The following is an 18,702-nucleotide window of genomic DNA, read 5'->3' as shown; positions in this document are numbered from 1 at the left end:
CCAAAGATGCATCTTCTGTTGCTGCTTATTTTTTTCATGCAGAGCTCTAAGCTCTGTCACGACATGGAATATAACAAATATTTCGTGTTTCTTTCACAAATCCGGAGCACGAACAATGCTTATGCATTACTGTCAGCTTATCGGTTGAGGGAAAGAATACCATGTCTAAGCAGTGCACCCCATCTTTCCCACCACAAGTGCGATCTGCTTGATTATAACTGTTTCTTTTCTTTCTTTCTTTTTCAAGTTTTATTTTTAAGTAATCTCTACAACCAACATGGGGTTCGAGCTCACAACCCCGAGATCAAGAGTCGTGTGCTCCAACTGAGCCAGACAGGAGCCCCCTGTTTATAACTGTTTCTTAATGTCTCTCCCACCTTGACAGTCATCTCTGAGGACAGAGATCATGTCTGCGTTTCACTGCTTTCCCCTGGCACTTGGCATAGTCCTTGGGGCAAAGTAGGTACTTCATGGATATTTCTTAAATAAATGATGGGAACATGGTCCTTGTTTGTTCTCAGCTGGATCTCCCTTGTCTAGAGGACAGCCTAGCACACAGAAGGTTCTCTGCTACTATTTATTGAATGAACGGATGCGTTATTTCACTGGGAATGATGTCATTTGCCAGTAAATAATAGGTGACTGATAAAACCCCAGAGGTGGAGATGGTGTGGATCCTGGGTTTTCTGAGAAAACTCATTCACTGCTAGTAGCCACTGAGCTTATTTAAGTCTCAGGTACTGTGTGAGGGGCCAGCCCGCACTATTTTATCAGATTGGGGCCAGCCTGCAGTATTTTATCAGATCTTCGGAATCCTAAAGATGGGTGTTATTGTGATACCGGTTATACGGAAAAGGAAATGGAGGCACAGAGAAAGCAAGCTACTGACCCATGGTCACACACCTCTGTAAGCAGAGGAGGCAGCTGGTTCTGAAGCTTGAGCCCACAAGTTTTCCTGTACGTGTTTACATCTTAAAGGGAAAAGCTTTAAAAACACAGTGATTTATTAACGAAAATTAGTCTTTTTTAGTGAAATTGTTTATCTTGAGCAAGAGGCCTATATGGAACACACTTTTGATAGTAACATTGCTGGAGCACCTAAAATCACAGTGGATGAGTGTGAGCATTGAGGATGGTGTAGGGGAGCAAATTTTGCCACTCCAAGATATGCCTCTTTGGCACACTGATTATTTTAAGCTGGTTATTTTTAAGAAACTGAAGACACAAAAGACGCTCTGAAAACTTAGAACTCACCCTTTTGTAAGCGATATTTACACATATAAGGGAAACACCATTTGTAAGGGCATCTCTCTCTCTCATAACCAGGAAGAGGGGGATGGATGACTCGAAATCTCCAGAAACTGTTATCAGTAGAGACAGCATGGACTTAAAATCTACTCTTCTTTGCTGGGCTTTCCCCAGGAGCCTCTTATAACTGACTCTCCATTCCCAACACCTTCTTTTGTCTTTAGCTGGAGATGGTATTTAAAGTGATAGCTTAAGTCACTGTGGGGAGTTACTCAGTTTTCCTGGGTCTCCCCTGCCTATACAGGCAGTATGCATGTTATTGAACTTTTTTTTCTTCTATTAATCTGTCTCATGTCAACTTAATTTCTAGACGACCCAAAAGAATCTTGCAGGGTAGAGGAGCATGTGATGGAAGGGACATTACTTATGCCTCTGAATGTACACGATCAAGGCCACTGTCCTCAATGTGCCCCTTCTCTAACTGTAGATACCCCTTGATGTCATACAGGTCCAGGCCTTGGGGACCCCACTGTTCTCAGCCTTGACAAGCATCAGTATCCCTTGGGAGCATGTCAAAGAGGCACTTTCCCAGACCGCCTCACGGTGGTGGCTGAATGAGAATTTCTAGAGGCAGGGCTAGGGAATTTGCATGTTTAACAAAGTTCCTCAGCTGGTTCTGATGCCAGTAGCCACAGGCCACACAGTGAGAAACTCCTCTAGGAAGGCAGTGAGCTGGTACTGGGTGGCGGAGCATGCGACTCTTGGTTCTGGCTCAGGTCATAACCTCATGATTTGTGGGTTTGAGCCCTGTGTTGGGCTATGCGCTGTCAGTGTAGAGCTTGCTTGGGATTCTCTCTCTCTCTTTGCACTGTCCCTTCGTGCATGCTCTCTCTCTCTCAAAATAAACATTAAAAAAAAACCCCAAAAATATGGGAAATGAAGGCCCACTTCCACATTGTGTTAAATTCCTCACATGATTCATCTTCGATAAGAGGCTGAAGTCTGAGGTGCGGGAGTGATACAGAGACTCATCCTTCAGTGTTTTTACCTCTTCTCGGTGCCCTATAGCAACTGTAACCCAAAGGAGAAGTCACAGTTCAGAGGGGATTCATCTTGCAAATTTTTCTTCCCATGTCCAATTCTGCATTAGGATTCTCTTTTCCTGAAAGTGACTTCTAAACCCAGATTTCTGCTAGTCTTCCTCCCCCTCCCCCCGCACCCCTGCCCTAGTTTGGCAACTTAAACCTTCTAAACGTGTATCAGTGTCAGGCTCCAGTGACTAATCCATCCTGAATTCAGGAAGGACGGGGCGGGGGGCATAATCCCCTCCTAATCTGCTGTGTTACCCCCACCTCTCTCTAGGCTGTGTGCCTTTCTTGGTAAAACTGGTTTGTGGGGCAGTGTGGAAGAAATCCTTGAAGCATATGGAGTGCCAGGTGGGTATTAAATTCTGGCCCTTGGTTCCCCAAGAAAGCTAGCAACTCAAAAGTAAGTCAAACTTGTCAGCGAAATCCAGGGCCATTTCTGCATGCCTGACAACTTAAGAGCATTTCCAGGAAAGCATCCAGGGGCACCAGCAAAGAAGATTAGACAGAGGAGACTAACTCCCAGGAGAAAGATTTAGAAGAACCACTTCCCCCACCAAGTTATTTGGCTGAGCACAGAAGGAGGCTGGGTGGTTTAATTCAGCTTCTCAAATACAACCAAATGATCACATCAGGACCATCAGTAGCTACTTTTCACTTTGAGGCAAAGCAAGATGATGGACTTAAAGAACCATCCAGCCCAAGGTCTGTTTTTAGCTGATTTTTCTACCCCAGAGTCTCATTTTGACATGTGTCTGCATGTAGCCCCAAATCTGCAGCACAGATAGTGCCTGGACCGGTGATAACATTCCAGAAGGTCTTTCCTTGAACACTAGATTAGTGTCAGAGCTTCAGCAGATTATATGTCAGCTGTACTCAACAAAATAAATAAATCATTGAAAACTAAAAGGAACTCTAGCTGACATGTTTAGATATACTCACACTGAAGCAGAACACGAGGGAAGCATAAGCAGAGAACAGTCACCTGGTATTTATGTTACAGGAGTTATTCTGAGTTCCCTACAAATATGATTCTCATAGCACTCCAAGTAATCCTGAGGTACGTGGTGTAATTATCCCAATTGTACTGATGAGGAAACAGTCACAGAGATGTTAAATGACTTTGCCCAAGGATACAGAGCCACAGAGATGCTAAATGACTTTGCCCAAGGACACGGAGCTAATTAGTGGGCAGCTGGGACTTGGACCCAAGGCCGCCTGGGCACAGAACAGCATCCTAAACCATTGCGTCACACTGCCTTTTGTAAAATGACAAAGTGTGACAGGATGTGACATGATAGTGTAGAGTTCCTTGCATGGACACAAAGATTTTATGTGTTGCTTTTCATGGTCAGATCTCAAATTTGGTCATGACTCCACCTGTTAGTCAGAGACCCTTATTTCTCCCACTGGGAAAGATGCAACAGTTGATGTCTCAACTGAGTGCCTTTAAGACTCAAGTTCATGGGTCTCCTTGGAATTTGTGTTGTGACTTGAAACAGAAGCTGTCCACACGGCTGAGAAACAAGACTCGACTCCCCACTCGACTGCACTCTGAATTTATTTCTCTGCTTCCATGCCTGGATCCATCCCAGCCTCACCTTCCCTGGCCCTGATCCCTGCAGAGATGAAGCTGGGTTGCTTGTTGACTCTGTATCTTCAGCTGCCTCCTGGTCCCCAGGATTTAAGGGAGGAAGCACTAAAGGCATCTGTTTTATCTTCCAGTGGCAGGAGTGGAAACATTTGTCTCAGTGGCTGCTGGGTGGCGCCAGTGTGGATGGCCACAGCTCTCCATTTGCTGGGGGTATTCCGCCAGGACATAGAGGAAGCCACCCAGGGCTGCAACAGCCATGGCTGTGTTGTGGGAGGAGCAGCCATCTGTGGAGAAAGAGTCCTTCTTGTGAGTACTGTGTGGTGGCCACAGTTCTGTTATGAGTGCTTTTCAGATACTTGTTCAGCCAGCCAGATCCCCTTTGCTGGGCTGGACCCATCCACCAGCTGCTGTGAGTGCTGGTCACTAATGGCTCCCTTCTCCAGAGAAATGACTTCAGCCAACTGGAGCCTTCTCATTGGGGAGGTTACAGCTCCTTCCAATGACTCGCTTATACAGGACACAAAAGCCCGGCCCTCCTTCTCAGGGGCCTGACTCAGGTCTGATTCCCACTCCAGAGCTTCCTTCTCCTGGGATCTGACCTGGGGCCATACCGTTGTCCAGCTCCTTCCCACTTCCACTTGTTCTCAGGCCCTGCACGAGACCTGCTAGGGCAGCACCCAGTTGGCTGCTTTGCATTTAGGGAAACTGAGGCTCAGGTAGTAGAACCAAGCTCCCCAGCTCTGGTGACTCCACAGCTCATTCCTGACCCTGACAGCCTCCCGCATTGCCGCCTCACCCTTGCCCATTCCCAGGTGGCCCTGAGCACTTGCCTGAGACAAGAGCCCCTTAGATGTTACTTAGTTCTGTAAACTCAAAGTGGGATGCCCACTTTTCACCCCTGAGCAGCTGAGAGGGAGCCAGGACTTTCCTCTCCCCTCACAGTCTTGGAGAAGGGACAGACCCCAGCTAGGCCCTTTGGAGGGAGGGAGAATGCAGGTTTCAAGGAGCCTAATTACCAACTCTAGCAGTCCACATTAACATATGCCAAATGCCTGGGAGTGCTTTGCATGGTGAACTGATATTAACCCCCAACAGCTCTATGAAAGCCCTGCTCTATAGATAGGCACTGATAAGTTCCTATTTTACAGATTAAGAAACTGAGGCTCCCAGAGGTTGAGTGACTTCCACAGTGAGGAAGGAGCAGAAGGAGATTCAAACCCTGACAGCATGATTTCAAACCCTGTACTCTAAATCTCCATGCCAGCTGCCCCCTGTTCCGTAGGAGAAGGAGGGAAAACACCATTCCCACCTGGGCAGCTTCTTAGAATGCTGTCAGTCTGCAGAGGCCCGGAAAGGACCTTGGGGTTCAGAAGTTCTGCCCTTCTTTCCAGCCCTCAGGATGGTCCTAGGGTCCAGCTGTCTGGGAGCAGCCAGCTTTCCAGGGTGTGCACAGCAGTCCCCCTGGCACCTGGTCATAGGTAGCCCCAGGCCCCGGCGCCAGGCAGGTCTAGTCCCCGCAGGGGCCTCTGGAGTCTTCTGAGAACTTCTCTCCCTTCCCCAGCCCAGCCTTTGGTGACAGCTACAAAATGAGCCATTGGATTTGTGCTTCCTTCTCTTGTCTACCTGTGGGCAGATGATGAGCTGCAGGGGGAGCTCATGGGGAGGCATTTAGTTACTGGCATCACTCATCAACATATGCTGAGCATCTACTCTGTGGGCTGGCTATGCCACCTCCTTTCCTGCTTCTGTCTTGCAGTTATTTATTTTTTCTGAATAAAAAAACGGGGGTGCCTGAGTGGCTCAGTTGGTTAAATGTCTGATTCTTGATTTCGGCGCAGGTCATGATCTCAGAGTTCTTGAGTCAGGCTCTGTGCTGACAGTGTGGAGCCTGCTTCGGATTCTCTCTCTCTGCCCCTCCCCAGCTTGTGCACATGCTCTCTCTCTCTCTCTCTCTCAAAATAAATACATATTTTAAAAAATGAAACCAAGTTTTCTCTTCCTTCTTCCTCTCTCCCTTCCTCCCTTTCTCCCTGCCTTCCTCCCATATTAAATCTTGCCTTTCTTCCCTTATCGATATAATTATATCTTATTCTCATTTTCTCTACACTGGTGGACTGACCAAATAATTTATTATCTCAATCAGAACAGTTGGGGGAGGAAAGGAGGCACTATTTATAATGGCTCCAGGACAACAGGGGCAAGCTGGGGACGTCTGGACACGTGGTCACTAGGATTGCACTGGTCACTTACCTGCTGGCTCGAAGATTCCCTCCTGTTCTTTTTTTTGTTCTGAACCACAGTGCACTGACCTTTCCAAACTACATTTTCCAGGATGCCTTGCTTATCATCTGGTTAGGTTTGAGCAACAGCATCCACAGGCTGAAAGAGGGGAGGAGCTGGGGTATTTCTCCCCATTTCTGCCCCTCCATGTCCAGTCGCTGCAGGCTCTGCTCACCCCACTTTGCTCCACAGTCCCTCCAGCTCTGACTCCAGGGAGGGTAGTGGCTTCCAGCAGTGCTTAATCTCTGGGTTTTCTCACTTTTCTGTGTTCAACTCTTGAAACACCTCTGAGAAGAGTGCCCTGTATGAAAATTCCCTCTGCCCCATGTTCCTAGTGCAGTTTCTGTTTTCCTGACTTGACCTTGGCCGAGAAGGGTTATCTCTGTGATTTTTAACAACACACTGAAAATTCCTTTATGCTCCTTTCACTGGAGACAAGATCTCTGGATTTCTGCTTCTGGCCCTGCCCTCCACCTCCCAGACCCAGCCTTTTTACGGATGCAAGGGCATGTTTCCACTGAGGCCGACCTGCGTGCACCCTCTCCAGGGTGTCCTGGTTTCACGCCCAGAAGGTCCCTGGGTATTTGCATTACCTGTAAATTGTTTTTCTCGTCTCTTCACTCTTCTCAAAGCATGCTGTTGGCGTTGAATGGCTTTCAATAATTCTTCGTCTCCAGCAGCTGGGAGAAGGGTGAAAGGTGACCTTCTCAAGATGGATTTTCACACATTACTCACCAAACCTCCTCCTCCTCACAACACCTCAAGCAGCTCAGATCTTCTCTTGAATCTGGAGGTTCTTCCAGAAGGTTCCTTGAGCACCTGTCTGCAGAGCCTTACACACTCCCTAACTTTGTCATCTACCGATGTTTCTCCAGTTGTGATCCCCAACCACCTACATCAGAACTGCTGGAGGAGCTTGTTAAAATCCAGGCTCTGAAGGTCCACCTTCTACCTGCTGAATCTGTAGGTCTGCGATCTGAGAAACTTCATTTATAAACTCCTCTGTTTTAAAAGCAGACTATCTTTGGGGCGCCTGGGTGGCTTAGTCGGTTAAACGTCCGACTTTCGCTTAGGTCATGATCTCGCGGTTCGTGGGTTCGGGCCCCGCGTCGGGCTCTGTGCTGACTGCCAGCTCAGAGCCTGGAGCCTGTTTCAGTCTGTGACTCCCTCTCTCTCTGACCCTCCCCTGCTCACACTGTCTCTCTCTCTCTCTCCTAGAAATAAATAAAACATTAAAAAAAAAAAAAAGGAAAGCAATTACCTTTAAAAAAAAAAATAAAAGCAGACTATCTTTATTTCAAAAGCTTTTCCTTGTGGCGCCTGGGGGGCTCAGTCGATTGAACTTCCGACTCCTGATTTCGGCGCAGGTAATGATCTTCTGGTTCAGTTCATGGGATTGAGCCCTGAATCACGCTCTCACTGACAGTGCAGATCCTGCTTGGGATTTGCTTTTTTTCCCTCTGTCCCTCCCCCACTCATGTGTGCATGCTTTCTCTTTCTCTCTCTCTCTCAAAAACAAATAAATAAACATTAAAAAAACCCCACCTTTGTCTCCTTGCAAAGCATCCTAAACTGCATTTATTGGGACCCTCCTCTGTATCATGCACAGGACAGGTAGTTTCCTATGTATTATGTTTGCTCCCCACAGCTCAGAAAGGAGATTATTATACTCATTTATTTGCAGATGAGGAAATCAAGGCTCAGGGAGGTGAAGGGACTTACTCCAAAGAGGACCAGCTGCCCAGGGTCACACAGCGGGAAAGGCAGCTGCCTCCCTGCCTCTGCTTCTATGTCACCCTCTCAGNCCTAGAAAAAAATAAAAAATTAAAAAAAAAAAAAAGGAAAGCAATTACCTTTAAAAAAAAAATAAAAGCAGACTATCTTTATTTCAAAAGCTTTTCCTTGTGGCGCCTGGGTGGCTCAGTCGATTGAACTTCCGACTCCTGATTTCGGCGCAGGTAATGATCTTCTGGTTCAGTTCATGGGATTGAGCCCTGAATCACGCTCTCACTGACAGTGCAGATCCTGCTTGGGATTTGCTTTTTTTCCCTCTGTCCCTCCCCCACTCATGTGTGCATGCTTTCTCTTTCTCTCTCTCTCTCAAAAACAAATAAATAAACATTAAAAAAACCCCACCTTTGTCTCCTTGCAAAGCATCCTAAACTGCATTTATTGGGACCCTCCTCTGTATCATGCACAGGACAGGTAGTTTCCTATGTATTATGTTTGCTCCCCACAGCTCAGAAAGGAGATTATTATACTCATTTATTTGCAGATGAGGAAATCAAGGCTCAGGGAGGTGAAGGGACTTACTCCAAAGAGGACCAGCTGCCCAGGGTCACACAGCGGGAAAGGCAGCTGCCTCCCTGCCTCTGCTTCTATGTCACCCTCTCAGACATCTCCCTTGACCACTCCTGCCCAAAGAGCTGTCTTCCATATTCTTTTCTTTCTCAGCCTGTTGTCTCCTTCACAGCCCTTATCAGAACTCACAATTATTTCACTTACTGGTTAACTTAGGTGGTTTCTGTCTCTTTTCTTCAGGGCCTTAGTTTCCCCCGGGGCCTAGAAGAGTGTCTGGCACAGAGCAGATGCTCCCGTGAGCAGTGAAGGAATGGGTTTGTCAATGTAGGCTCAGAGGCCAACATCTTCCAATAAGACTGTCTCTCCTTCTACAGAGTTTTGGCTTTAAAAGTCTGAGACCATTTCCGTGTGTGTGTGTGTGTGTGTGTGTGTGTGTGTTCATGAGTGTGTTTGCATGCACATACATGAAGCAAATCTCTCTTTGAGACCTTAACACCACTGCATCACCTTCCCTCACTTGGCCTAGAAATCCAGCCCCCAGCCACCCGCCTGCTCCCAGCCAGGGTGGAAGCGCTGCTCACCAGGCCTCCCGAAGCATCCTTCCCGTGGCTTCTGCCAGTTGAGAATGGCCTCCAGCCACCGGAGCTTGTAGAAGTCTAAGAAGCCACTGATTCCACAGAACATGACTGGAAGCAAAGACAGAGGACCTCCTTCAGGTCTGTCCTCCAAGCCCACCTGCTTCCGCTGCCCAAGGCTGCGCAGCGCCACCTGCCTCCTCCCGCCAAGATGAGGCAGCACCAGGAGGTGGGTGCTCAATGACTAGTCCTGTCTCCCATTGAGACTCTCCATTACAGTCCCTCAGGAGTTGGGGTCAATAGGGGCGCCTGGGTTGCTCAGTTGGTTAAGCGTCCAACTTCCACTCAGGTCATGATCTTGTGATTCATGGGTTTGAGCCCGTGTTGCGCTCTGTGCTGACAGCTCAAGCCTGGAGCCTGCCTCATGAATTCCATGTCTCCTTTTCTCTCTGCCCCACCCTTGCTCATACCCCTGTCTCTGTCTCTCNGTCAATAGGGGCGCCTGGGTTGCTCAGTTGGTTAAGCGTCCAACTTCCGCTCAGGTCATGATCTTGTGATTCATGGGTTGGAGCCCGCGTTGCGCTCTGTGCTGACAGCTCAGAGCCTGGAGCCTGCCTCATGAATTCCGTGTCTCCTTTTCTCTCTGCCCCTCCCTTGCTCATACCCCTGTCTCTGTCTCTGTCTCTCTCAAAAATAAATGAAACATCAAAAAATTAAAAAAAAAAAAAAAGAGTTGGGGTCAGTAGAGGGATCCAGACACCCAAGCCAGGGAGCAGCCACCCAGAGACCCCTTTTCTGCCTCATCTCTGAGGCTTCAACGTCTTTATTTATGAGCTAGTCAGTGGGTCCAGAGTTCCATCACTGAGTCAGCCTTTGGGGGCAGGAAACAGTCACATAGTGACAGATAAAATATGGGATGACCAGTTAAATTTGAGTTTCCAATAAATACAAATACAAATTTTAAAGCATAAGTATATCCCATGAAATTTCGGGGATATACTTATACTACAAATGTATTCAGTTTATCATAAGTTCAAATTTACCTGGGCACCCTGTATTTTTATTTGCTGTATCTGACTCTGTGTGTGTGTGTGTGTGTGTGTGTGTGTGTGTGCACCCTGTGAATCAGGGACACCCAACTGCCTTGTCCCTAGGGTGCAATGCCAGGGCTCACTATTTTCCATGAAGATGTCCCGGGTGGGGTAGGCATATCCGATGGCCTCAGCTCTCCGGTTCAGGTCCATCATGTTGGCACAAAAGAGGTTCATGTAGTGCTGGCTGTGGTGGAACAGCCCCTCCGTGCATCCCTTCTGGGGAGACAAACACCCAGAGATAAGGATGTCAATGGCATGGGTGACAGACCTGTACTCTGTTACAGAAGACTTGCATTTCTCAGATGGTCTGGCAGGTTGGCTACCTTTGGAGGAAGCTCTTTCCCCCTTTCCCAGAATTTCTTCCCCATCTACATACCCCACATGCTGGAGACTCTGTCACTGGGGGACCAGAAAGAGTTGGGTTTGAATCCAGACTCTGCCACTCAGAAGCTATGTGACCTTGGCCAGCTATGTTAACCTTTCTGAGCCTCAAGTGTCGACATGGGGAAAGGACAATGCTACTGGGAGCCACACCAGAGGCACTCACATGGAAGGGTTAGGAAGTGCCAGATACAAGCCCGACACTGAAGAAGACACTATAGTATTAGCTGTGGTCACATTCAGATTCCAGGCTAATCCTGCTGGCAGCTTCAGTGCTGCTCAAAGGGTGGGCCACGGACCGGTCTCAGGGACAAGACAGGAGATGAGAAGAGGCTTTAGAAACTNTTTCAGATCTAATAATTTAAAATAATTTAATTTAAATTAAAAAATATTTTTATTTTTAATTAAATTATTTTAAATTTTATTTTTATATTTAAAATTTTATTAAAATTAAAAAATAATTTTCCCTGTAGTTTGATTTTTATTGTATTTATGGACATACTGGANNNNTGACAGCTTGCACATAACTAACAGTTTTTTAAAAAAATCTGCCAAACAAAAATATTAAGTCCCTTTTCAGCTAAGGATTTCTGGACATGGAATAACATCTTTCAATAGAGATAATGAGACTCACCTTTCTATATAAGGAAATACATATGTTTAAAAATTATTATCATTATTGGAACAACTGGGTGACTTCATTGGTCAAGAGTCTGACTCTTGGGTGCCTGGGTGGTTCAGTTAGTTAAACGTCCAACTTCGGCTCAGGTCATGATCTCGTGGTTCGTGAGTTCGAGCCCCGCATCGGGCTCTGTGCTGACAGCTCAGAACCTGGAGCCTGTTTCAGATTCTGTGTCACCCTGTCTCTCTGCTCCTCCCCTGCTCATGCTCGCTCTCGCTCACAAAAATAAATAAACATTAAAAATATTTTTAAAAAAGGAGAGTCTGACTCTTGATTTTGGCTCAAGTCATGATCTCATGATTTGTGAGACTGAGCTCCGCATTAGGCTCTCAGGCTCTGTGCTGATAGCTTGGGATTCTCTCTCCCTCTCTCCCTCTGCCTCTCCCTCATGCTTGCTTTCTCTCTCTCAAAAATAAATAAATAAATAAAAATTTAAGAAACTGTGTTATTATTTAGCAAAGTTTGAGCTCCTGGGCTTGGAAGAGCAGGAGGTGGGGGGTGGGGCTGGCATGTCTTGGTTTGGTTTCCTGGAAGCTGCTATGGACCAAGTATTCTAAATCCTTTTCAGTTTGTTGTTGTTTACTAAGTTCTTTCTGCTGCTTCTCTTTTATTCTTTTTCTCTTCTTGTTTTTCAGATGCCTATGATCCAGTTCAGGATGCAAAGCTATCTGTCCAACAGAATCCCTTTCCCCACCCCCTCTGGTTTAGTTCAATGTTATAGTGGATGGGTGACAGGCTACTCTTTTTTTTTTTTTGGAGAGATAGAGTGAGCAAGCATGAGTGGGGAAGGGGCAGAGAGAGAGGGAGACAGAGAATCCCAAGCAGGCTCCATGCTGTCAGCGCAGAGCCTGACGTGGGGCTTGAATTCATGAACCATGAGATGATGACCTGAGCCCAAACTGAGAGTCAGATGCTTAAGCGGCTGAGCCACCCAGGTGCCCCTATGGCAGGCTACTCTTACTTCTCCCTCCTGATGCCCAAAGTATAAGTCCAAAAACCTGCTTGTTTTCCTAGTAGGTACCATATTTATTTTGAGAGAGAGAGAGAGAGAGAGAAAGAGAGAGAACACAGCAGGGGAGTGTCAGAGAGAAGGAGAGACAGAATCCCAAGCAGGCTCTGCACTGCCAGTGCAAGAGCCCAATGCAGGGTTTGAACTCATGGATCATGAGATCATGACCTGATCCAAGATCAAGAGTCAGATGCCTAATTGACTGCACCACCCAGGTGTGCCAGCCCCTCTTTACCTTTCTTTCTCCTCTGAGTGCATGGCTGGCCCACGCAGGGCACTCACCATTCTGGCCGAGAGGAAGAAGAGCAGCTGGTGAGACAGGCAATAGCCTGAGCACCCGGGCTTGGTCATGAGGGTTCTGCAGAAGTCTGAGAGCCTGCAGGGCTGGTCGCCATCGGTCCTGGGGGAAGAGTGGTTCAGGCCCTAGAGAAAGGGTGTCCTAAAGGAGGCCTGAAGACATGGAGATGTCCCTGGTCCCTATTCTCCCACTAGTTATTAGAACCCTGGTAGTTTCCAGGCACCCAGCTGTGCACAAGAGGTTGCTGGATAAAGCACAGGTGTACTGCGACTTGATTTGCTAAATCGGTACCCCAGCACGGGGGAGGTGACGCTGCAGTTATCCTGGGTTAGAGGGGCTCCAGGGGCAGCGACTTCCTGTTACTGCACAGGATACCCAAGTACAGCCTTTCCACACTGCCCTAAACAACAGATCCTGAACCTTGGGCTGATTCAGGGCTTGCTCCAAGCCCACGAACCCATTGCACAGTGGGGTAAAATGGTGAGCCTAACGGGGATCCAGTCCTGCTGGATCCAGGCCTCTGAAAGGGGCCCTCAGCCCAGTGAAGGGGCAGAACCATAAGACAAATGTAAAATGTATCTATGGCTACCAGTGGTGCTAAGAGAGCAAGCCCACCAAGGGAGGTCAGCCTGTGCAGTGGGGTCAGGGAAGGTTCTGGAGGAAGGATGCTGGGGGTGGCCCTGAAGTATGGGCAGAGTTACTTAGGCATGGGGGTGGGGCGGGGCAGGGTGGGAGAAGGCCCACAGAGGCCAGCTGGGCACAGGCGTAGGTTTAGAAGTGGGACAGAGTAGGTACTTTTGAGAGTTTGGTAAGAGCCTCAGGGGCTGGACTCAGGAGCCTGGAGATCTGGAAGGGCAGTAGGAGTTGGGGCTTTGTTCTGAGAACAATAGGAAGCATCATACAGTAGGCGGGAGTTTCAAATGTGGTNGGAGTCAAGGGGTCTGGGGTGGGGGGTGGCCGTGCCTGGTTTCACACAGACCCTTAGGGACTTAGAGAGTGTGTGGAATGAGAGGACAAGCAGAGAGCAAGTGCTTTTGGGTTTTTTTTGGAAGCGGGGCAAGTTCAGGGGCCCACCCTGTTCCCAGCAGCTGCACCAGACATGAGTCACTGCTTTCCTCTGAGAAGGAGTCCTGCGTCTCAAACGTGGGGTAGACCATGGAGGCATCTGTGCAGGTCCAGACACGTGGAAGCTTCCAAAACCCAGGCTGGATGGTTGACTGGAACTCTGGAAGAGAGGTGGGGGTGAGGGAAAACACCCAGGGCAGTGGGCATCCTATACCTAAGTTCCTCCAGGCTCCTGCAGCCCCAAGCCAAGAAACTAGGTGTCCCTCCCCCGTCACCCCTGACCACACACAAGTGCCTACTCAGGGCTTGGAACCTTGCCTGCTGGTTGTACATTGTGTTTGGAACACTCAGGAAACTCTTCTTCTAAAAATAAAAAAATTTTTTAATCCATAGGAATAGTGTTGGGAAAGGCTTTGACCAAATCTACTACATCCCCTGGAAGCTCAAGACACGCAAAAAGGGTTAGTTGACTCCTTCGATTTGGTTAGAAAGTGCAGCTCTTACAAAACAGATGCCCAGCCAAGGGTTTCTTTAGGGTGACACAGGTTGGGATAGTCCTAGGGCTGGGCCTGGGTGAGGATGGGGGGCCTGGATGTCGGAGGTAGGGAGGGCTGTGGTATGGTCATGTGCAGCAGGACTGTGACAGAGAAGGAAGGGTGGACTGGCCAGTTATCTCCCCACTCACTCCCACAGTCCGACTGGGAGCTGGGAGCCTGTAAGGCAGGACTGGACAAGTATAAGGGGCTGGTTTTAGAAGTCTCCCTCCTTCGCCACCCCCAGGAATGATTCATTCCAGGTTTATAGGGTGGGTCAGAGACCCTTAGCATTTTAAGGTACAAGAGAGATATTAGCAAGATGCTAATATTTGCTGCACAAAGGGCTGAACTACCTTTGAGGTATCCCATTCTCTGGGACAGACCAGACTCTCCCCTTTGGTCTAGAATAAAGGCTCCCAAACCTGGGGGGAGCTAAGCAAATGAGGGGGAGACGTGTTTCCTACTCTCAGCCCTCACTGTACCAGTTCCCGTGTGGGTGGGAGAGGTCATTTCAACCCAGTCAAGGATGACCAAACACTCCTCAGGGTCAGCCTGTGGTGGGCCTGGCCCACAGGACTCAGTTGGTTACAGGTTGTCCCTTACCCTGGAAGGAGCACCCCCAGAGGCTGTGTTTTTGAAAAAAATAAGATTCTCATCCCCCACTCCTGCTATTACCTCTTAGGTACTTAGGGTCACTCAGCCTGAGGTAGAACATGGATCTGTGAAGGAGAGGCGCTAGCTTGTCCACCAGCTTCCCCACCCTCAGGCTCAGTGGCTGCAGCTGGGGGTCCCGGGCCCATTTTTCCTGAACGCCTTTTAGCTGCACTGGAAAGGAAAAGAGATCATTCATTCCATCATTTGGCAAATCATTTGGACAGGAAAAATTATCCTAAGCTATAATGCTTATTGAGTCTCTCTGCCTTCTCCAGCTCCTGAGAAGAAGGAATTCAGGGAGCTTATTGGAAATTAGGCCTTGTGGGGCTCAGCTGGGTGATGGTGGTGGGGAGACCAAAATGCTGGAAATGGCAGCTAAGAGCTTGATTTCTGGAGGTGGGCCTGGGTTCAGATCCTGACTCTATTACTTTCTTTTTGGGTGGCCAGAGAAAGATATGTAATTTCTTTTCATTTTACATTCTTCATCTATAAAATGGGGGTAATGATGGTCCTTACTTCTTGGAGTGGGAATTATAAGGATTAAATGAACTACTGAAGAGAGGACTTAACATTGCCCACAGTACAAAGGAAGCACTCAGGGGCGCCTGGGTGGCTCAGTCGGTTAAGCATCCGACTTCGGCTCAGGTCATGATCTCACAGTTTGTGGGTTCAAGCCCCGTGTTGGGCTCTGTGCTGACAGCTAGCTCAGAGCCTGGAGCCTGTTTCAGATTCTGTGTCTCCTTCTCTCTCTGGCCCTCCCCTGCTCACGCTTTCTCTCTCCCAGAAATAAATAAAACATTAAAAAAAATTAAAAAACAAAACAAAACAAAGGAAGCACTCAATAAAGTTTAGATATAAGTAGCAATTAGGGACATTTAAGGCTTGCTGTACAGGAGAAAAAAATGAGGGAGGGATTCAGATGCAGTGTGGAGAGCTGTTGTGTACAGTTGAGTATGTTGTACATTGCACAAGAGCTGCACATATTCCTATCATGGGTTTGTATATGTATTAAGACAAATTTCCAGCAGATGGCAGGCAAATGACTTGAGGAAGGAGACATTTGTTTCTAATTTTCACAAAAGTGCATTATGGATTAGCAGTGGTCCTAAAGGGTTGGGAGAAAATGGTGCGACGGTGGTGGGTGGGGGAAGGTAAGAGGTGGTCAAGAGAGGAGATGTGAGGGAAAGCCTCAACACAGGGTTGAGAAGGTAAGAGATGGCCTGAATTGTTCTCTGCTTCAGGTAAACAACTTTGATGGGGAGGTTGGATGAGGTTTAGGAGGGTGCTGAGCAAATCTTTTGGGGTGATGGGCTCTGTGGCACCCTTCTCCGGGCTTGGCTCTTTCCTTGCCTTTGAACCTAGGCCATCTGCTTCCAAAGCCTTGTTCCAGATTGCATGGCTCTAAAGCAGATGGAAGATACTGTGCTGGCACCCAGAAGGGGTAGCCGAGTCATCAGTGAGATGAATCCGACCTGGCCTCACGGTGGTGCTGCGTCCTGAGTCTTGTTCCTATTTCTCCCTGCTTGTGTGGCTGCTGCTGCCACCTTCTGGGTCACCCTCCCGGGGGGTGGAGGTAGTTGGAGGGACCCTTTTCTCCCTTAAGGTCAATGTCCACCTGTCTACCTCTGAGCAGAAACGATCCAGAAGATCGATGGGTATCCCATTACTATTGGACCCCCCAGAATGTGAAATCCTTCTTGCTCTTTTGGGAGGCTGAGAACGAAGGTAGGACCCTCACAGTGAGTGCTGTGACAGCCAGCGGTTTTCATGCCCTTTGAAGCCCTTCCTGCATTGTACGGGCTGACCCTTAAAACCAAAGAGAAACTTGGGAAATGATGGTATGTAACATCCAAGCTTGGTTGTAAAAGACATTGAGGCTTCTGTTTTTCTCTCTGTGGCGTCCCTTGCTCTCAGGGAAGCTGGCTGCCATCTTGCAAGGTCACTCAAGCAGCCCTATGGGAAGTTCCACGTGGTGAGGAACTGAGGCCTCCAGCCACCTGCCGGCATTAACTTGCCAGGCCTGGGAGTAAACAGGGTGACCACTCCTGCCCCAGCCAAGCCTTCAGATGATCACAGCCCTGGCTGACATCTTGCCTCCAACCTCACGTGAGACCCTGAGCCAGAACCACCCAGTCAAATTGCAGATTCCTGACAAACAGAAGTGGTGAGACGGTAACTGTTTTGTTGTTTTATGCAGTTAAGTTAGGGGAAAATTTGTTATGCCTCAGTAGGTTATTGCAAAGGCAAAGGTCAAAGCTGTGGAGAGGAGAGGAGGGAGGAGGGGTGGCCCTGGTCTGAGGCTGTTGTGTGGTGTTGGCGTGGGCCATTATCTCCCTCCTTCCCAGCCACCTCTACCCTGTAATGGTTCAGAGAATGGGCGCTGAGTCAGAGCAGAGTTCTGAGCCCACCTCCTACACTTACTCGACGTGTGACCTTGGACATTCTCTCTCTCTCTCTCTCTCTCTCTCTCTCTCTCTCATCCTAAGCAGGCTGCATGGCCAGTGCACAGCCCAATGTGGGGCTCAATCCATGACCCTGGGATCATGACTTGGGCCAAAATCCAGAGTCAGAGGCTCAATCAACTGAGCCACCCAAGCACCCCCCCTTGGACTTCTCTAAAGCCTGTCCCCTCATTGGTAAAAAGAGGATAATCATAATGAACTTAACTTCAACGGCTGTGGAGAGTCAGTGAATTACCCCATGCAAACATTTACATTGTGCCAGTGCTAGGTGGGTACTTAGTGAGCCTTATTTTTTATTATCTCACGGACCCGAGAAAGCACTCCATCAAGGGAGCCACCTGTCCTTCCCTTCTCTCTCCATAAGGAACTGACAGACCCATGGGACTATTATTGACAAGGGTCTGTTGCCTGGTTTCAGGAATGTTTATTCAACCACTGTCCAGTGCTGCGCTTGACATCCAGGATGGTCAGGAAAGTCAGTGTGTGCCCACCCTGCTCTCAAGGGCCGTCAGAGCAGTTGGGTTTGAATAGTAGACCCCCTGCCTATCAGCTGTGAGGAATAGGGAGGCTGCTGAACCTCTGATCTTGAGTCCCCACCTGCAGAAAGAGCAAAGCAAATCACTTCCCCTCTGGGCTGTTTGGGGATTACAGTGGGTACCCAGGTAACATCCAAGGCATGTTTCTAGGCCACATGCCATGGCTTTGTGGGTTCCTTCCTTTGTTAAAAAATAGATTGGGGGGACCTGGTGCTTAGCTGATTGAGTGTTGGACTTCAGCTTGGGTCATGGTCTTGTGGTTCATGAGTGTGACCCCCCACTTTGGGCTGTCTGCTGTCAGCACAGAGCCTGGAGCCTGCTTTAGATCTTCTGTCCCCTTCTCGCTCTTCCCCTCCCCCATTCAAGCTCTCTAAAGAATAAACATCAAAAAGGATTTAAAAAAATAGATTAAAGGTTATGTCTTATGGGGCGCCTGGGTGGCTCAGTCAGTTGTGCTTCAACTTTGACTCCCGTCATGATCTCATGGTTCCTGACTTCAAGCCCTGCGTCGGGCCCTGTTCTCACAGCTCAGAGCTGGGAGCCTGCTTCAGATTCTGTCTCCCTCTCTCTTTGCCCTTCCCCTGCTCTCTCTTTCTCTCTCAAAAATAAATAAAATATTTTTAAAAAAAGGTTATGTCTTACAACTACATTGGTATAAAGACAGATATGTTTACATTATATATTACAGCATTCTTTTCGATCTAGAAATTCATTTTTATTCCTTCTGACTTCAAGAGAAATGAAAACATTTTCGTGGGCCCCTGAAAGTATCCTATGCCTAATGGGGTAGCCAGTCCTGTGGTTTTTTACTGTTATGCATTTCTAGAGGTTTTACAGGGTGTGGCTGAGATTAAATGGAGACCCTGGTCCCAGCCTGAGAGGATCTTGGATCTTACTGGGCT

General features: G+C 48.2%; 1 protein-coding gene across 1 annotated transcript in view; it reads right to left on the bottom strand.

The window, feature by feature from the left end:
- Positions 1 to 3,905: 3,905 nt before the first annotated feature.
- CUNH16orf89 (chromosome unknown C16orf89 homolog) overlaps positions 3,906 to 18,702 on the bottom strand; it is a 15,842-nt gene continuing 1,045 nt past the window's right edge. Inside the window, 8 exon segments of the mRNA XM_077762444.1 lie at positions 3,906 to 4,140; positions 4,143 to 4,211; positions 6,801 to 6,887; positions 9,090 to 9,194; positions 10,258 to 10,393; positions 12,532 to 12,649; positions 13,622 to 13,772; positions 14,824 to 14,973. Coding sequence (XP_077618570.1) covers positions 4,082 to 4,140; positions 4,143 to 4,211; positions 6,801 to 6,887; positions 9,090 to 9,194; positions 10,258 to 10,393; positions 12,532 to 12,649; positions 13,622 to 13,772; positions 14,824 to 14,973 — 875 coding nt within the window. The 3' untranslated portion in view covers positions 3,906 to 4,081.

The sequence above is a fragment of the Crocuta crocuta genome, unplaced genomic scaffold, assembly GCF_008692635.1.
Source record: "Crocuta crocuta isolate KB4526 unplaced genomic scaffold, BGI_CrCroc_1.0 scaffold234, whole genome shotgun sequence".
Classification (NCBI taxonomy): Eukaryota; Metazoa; Chordata; class Mammalia; order Carnivora; family Hyaenidae; genus Crocuta; species Crocuta crocuta.
Note: the sequence above shows the minus strand (reverse complement) of the source record. Positions and strands in the feature narration are given on the sequence as shown.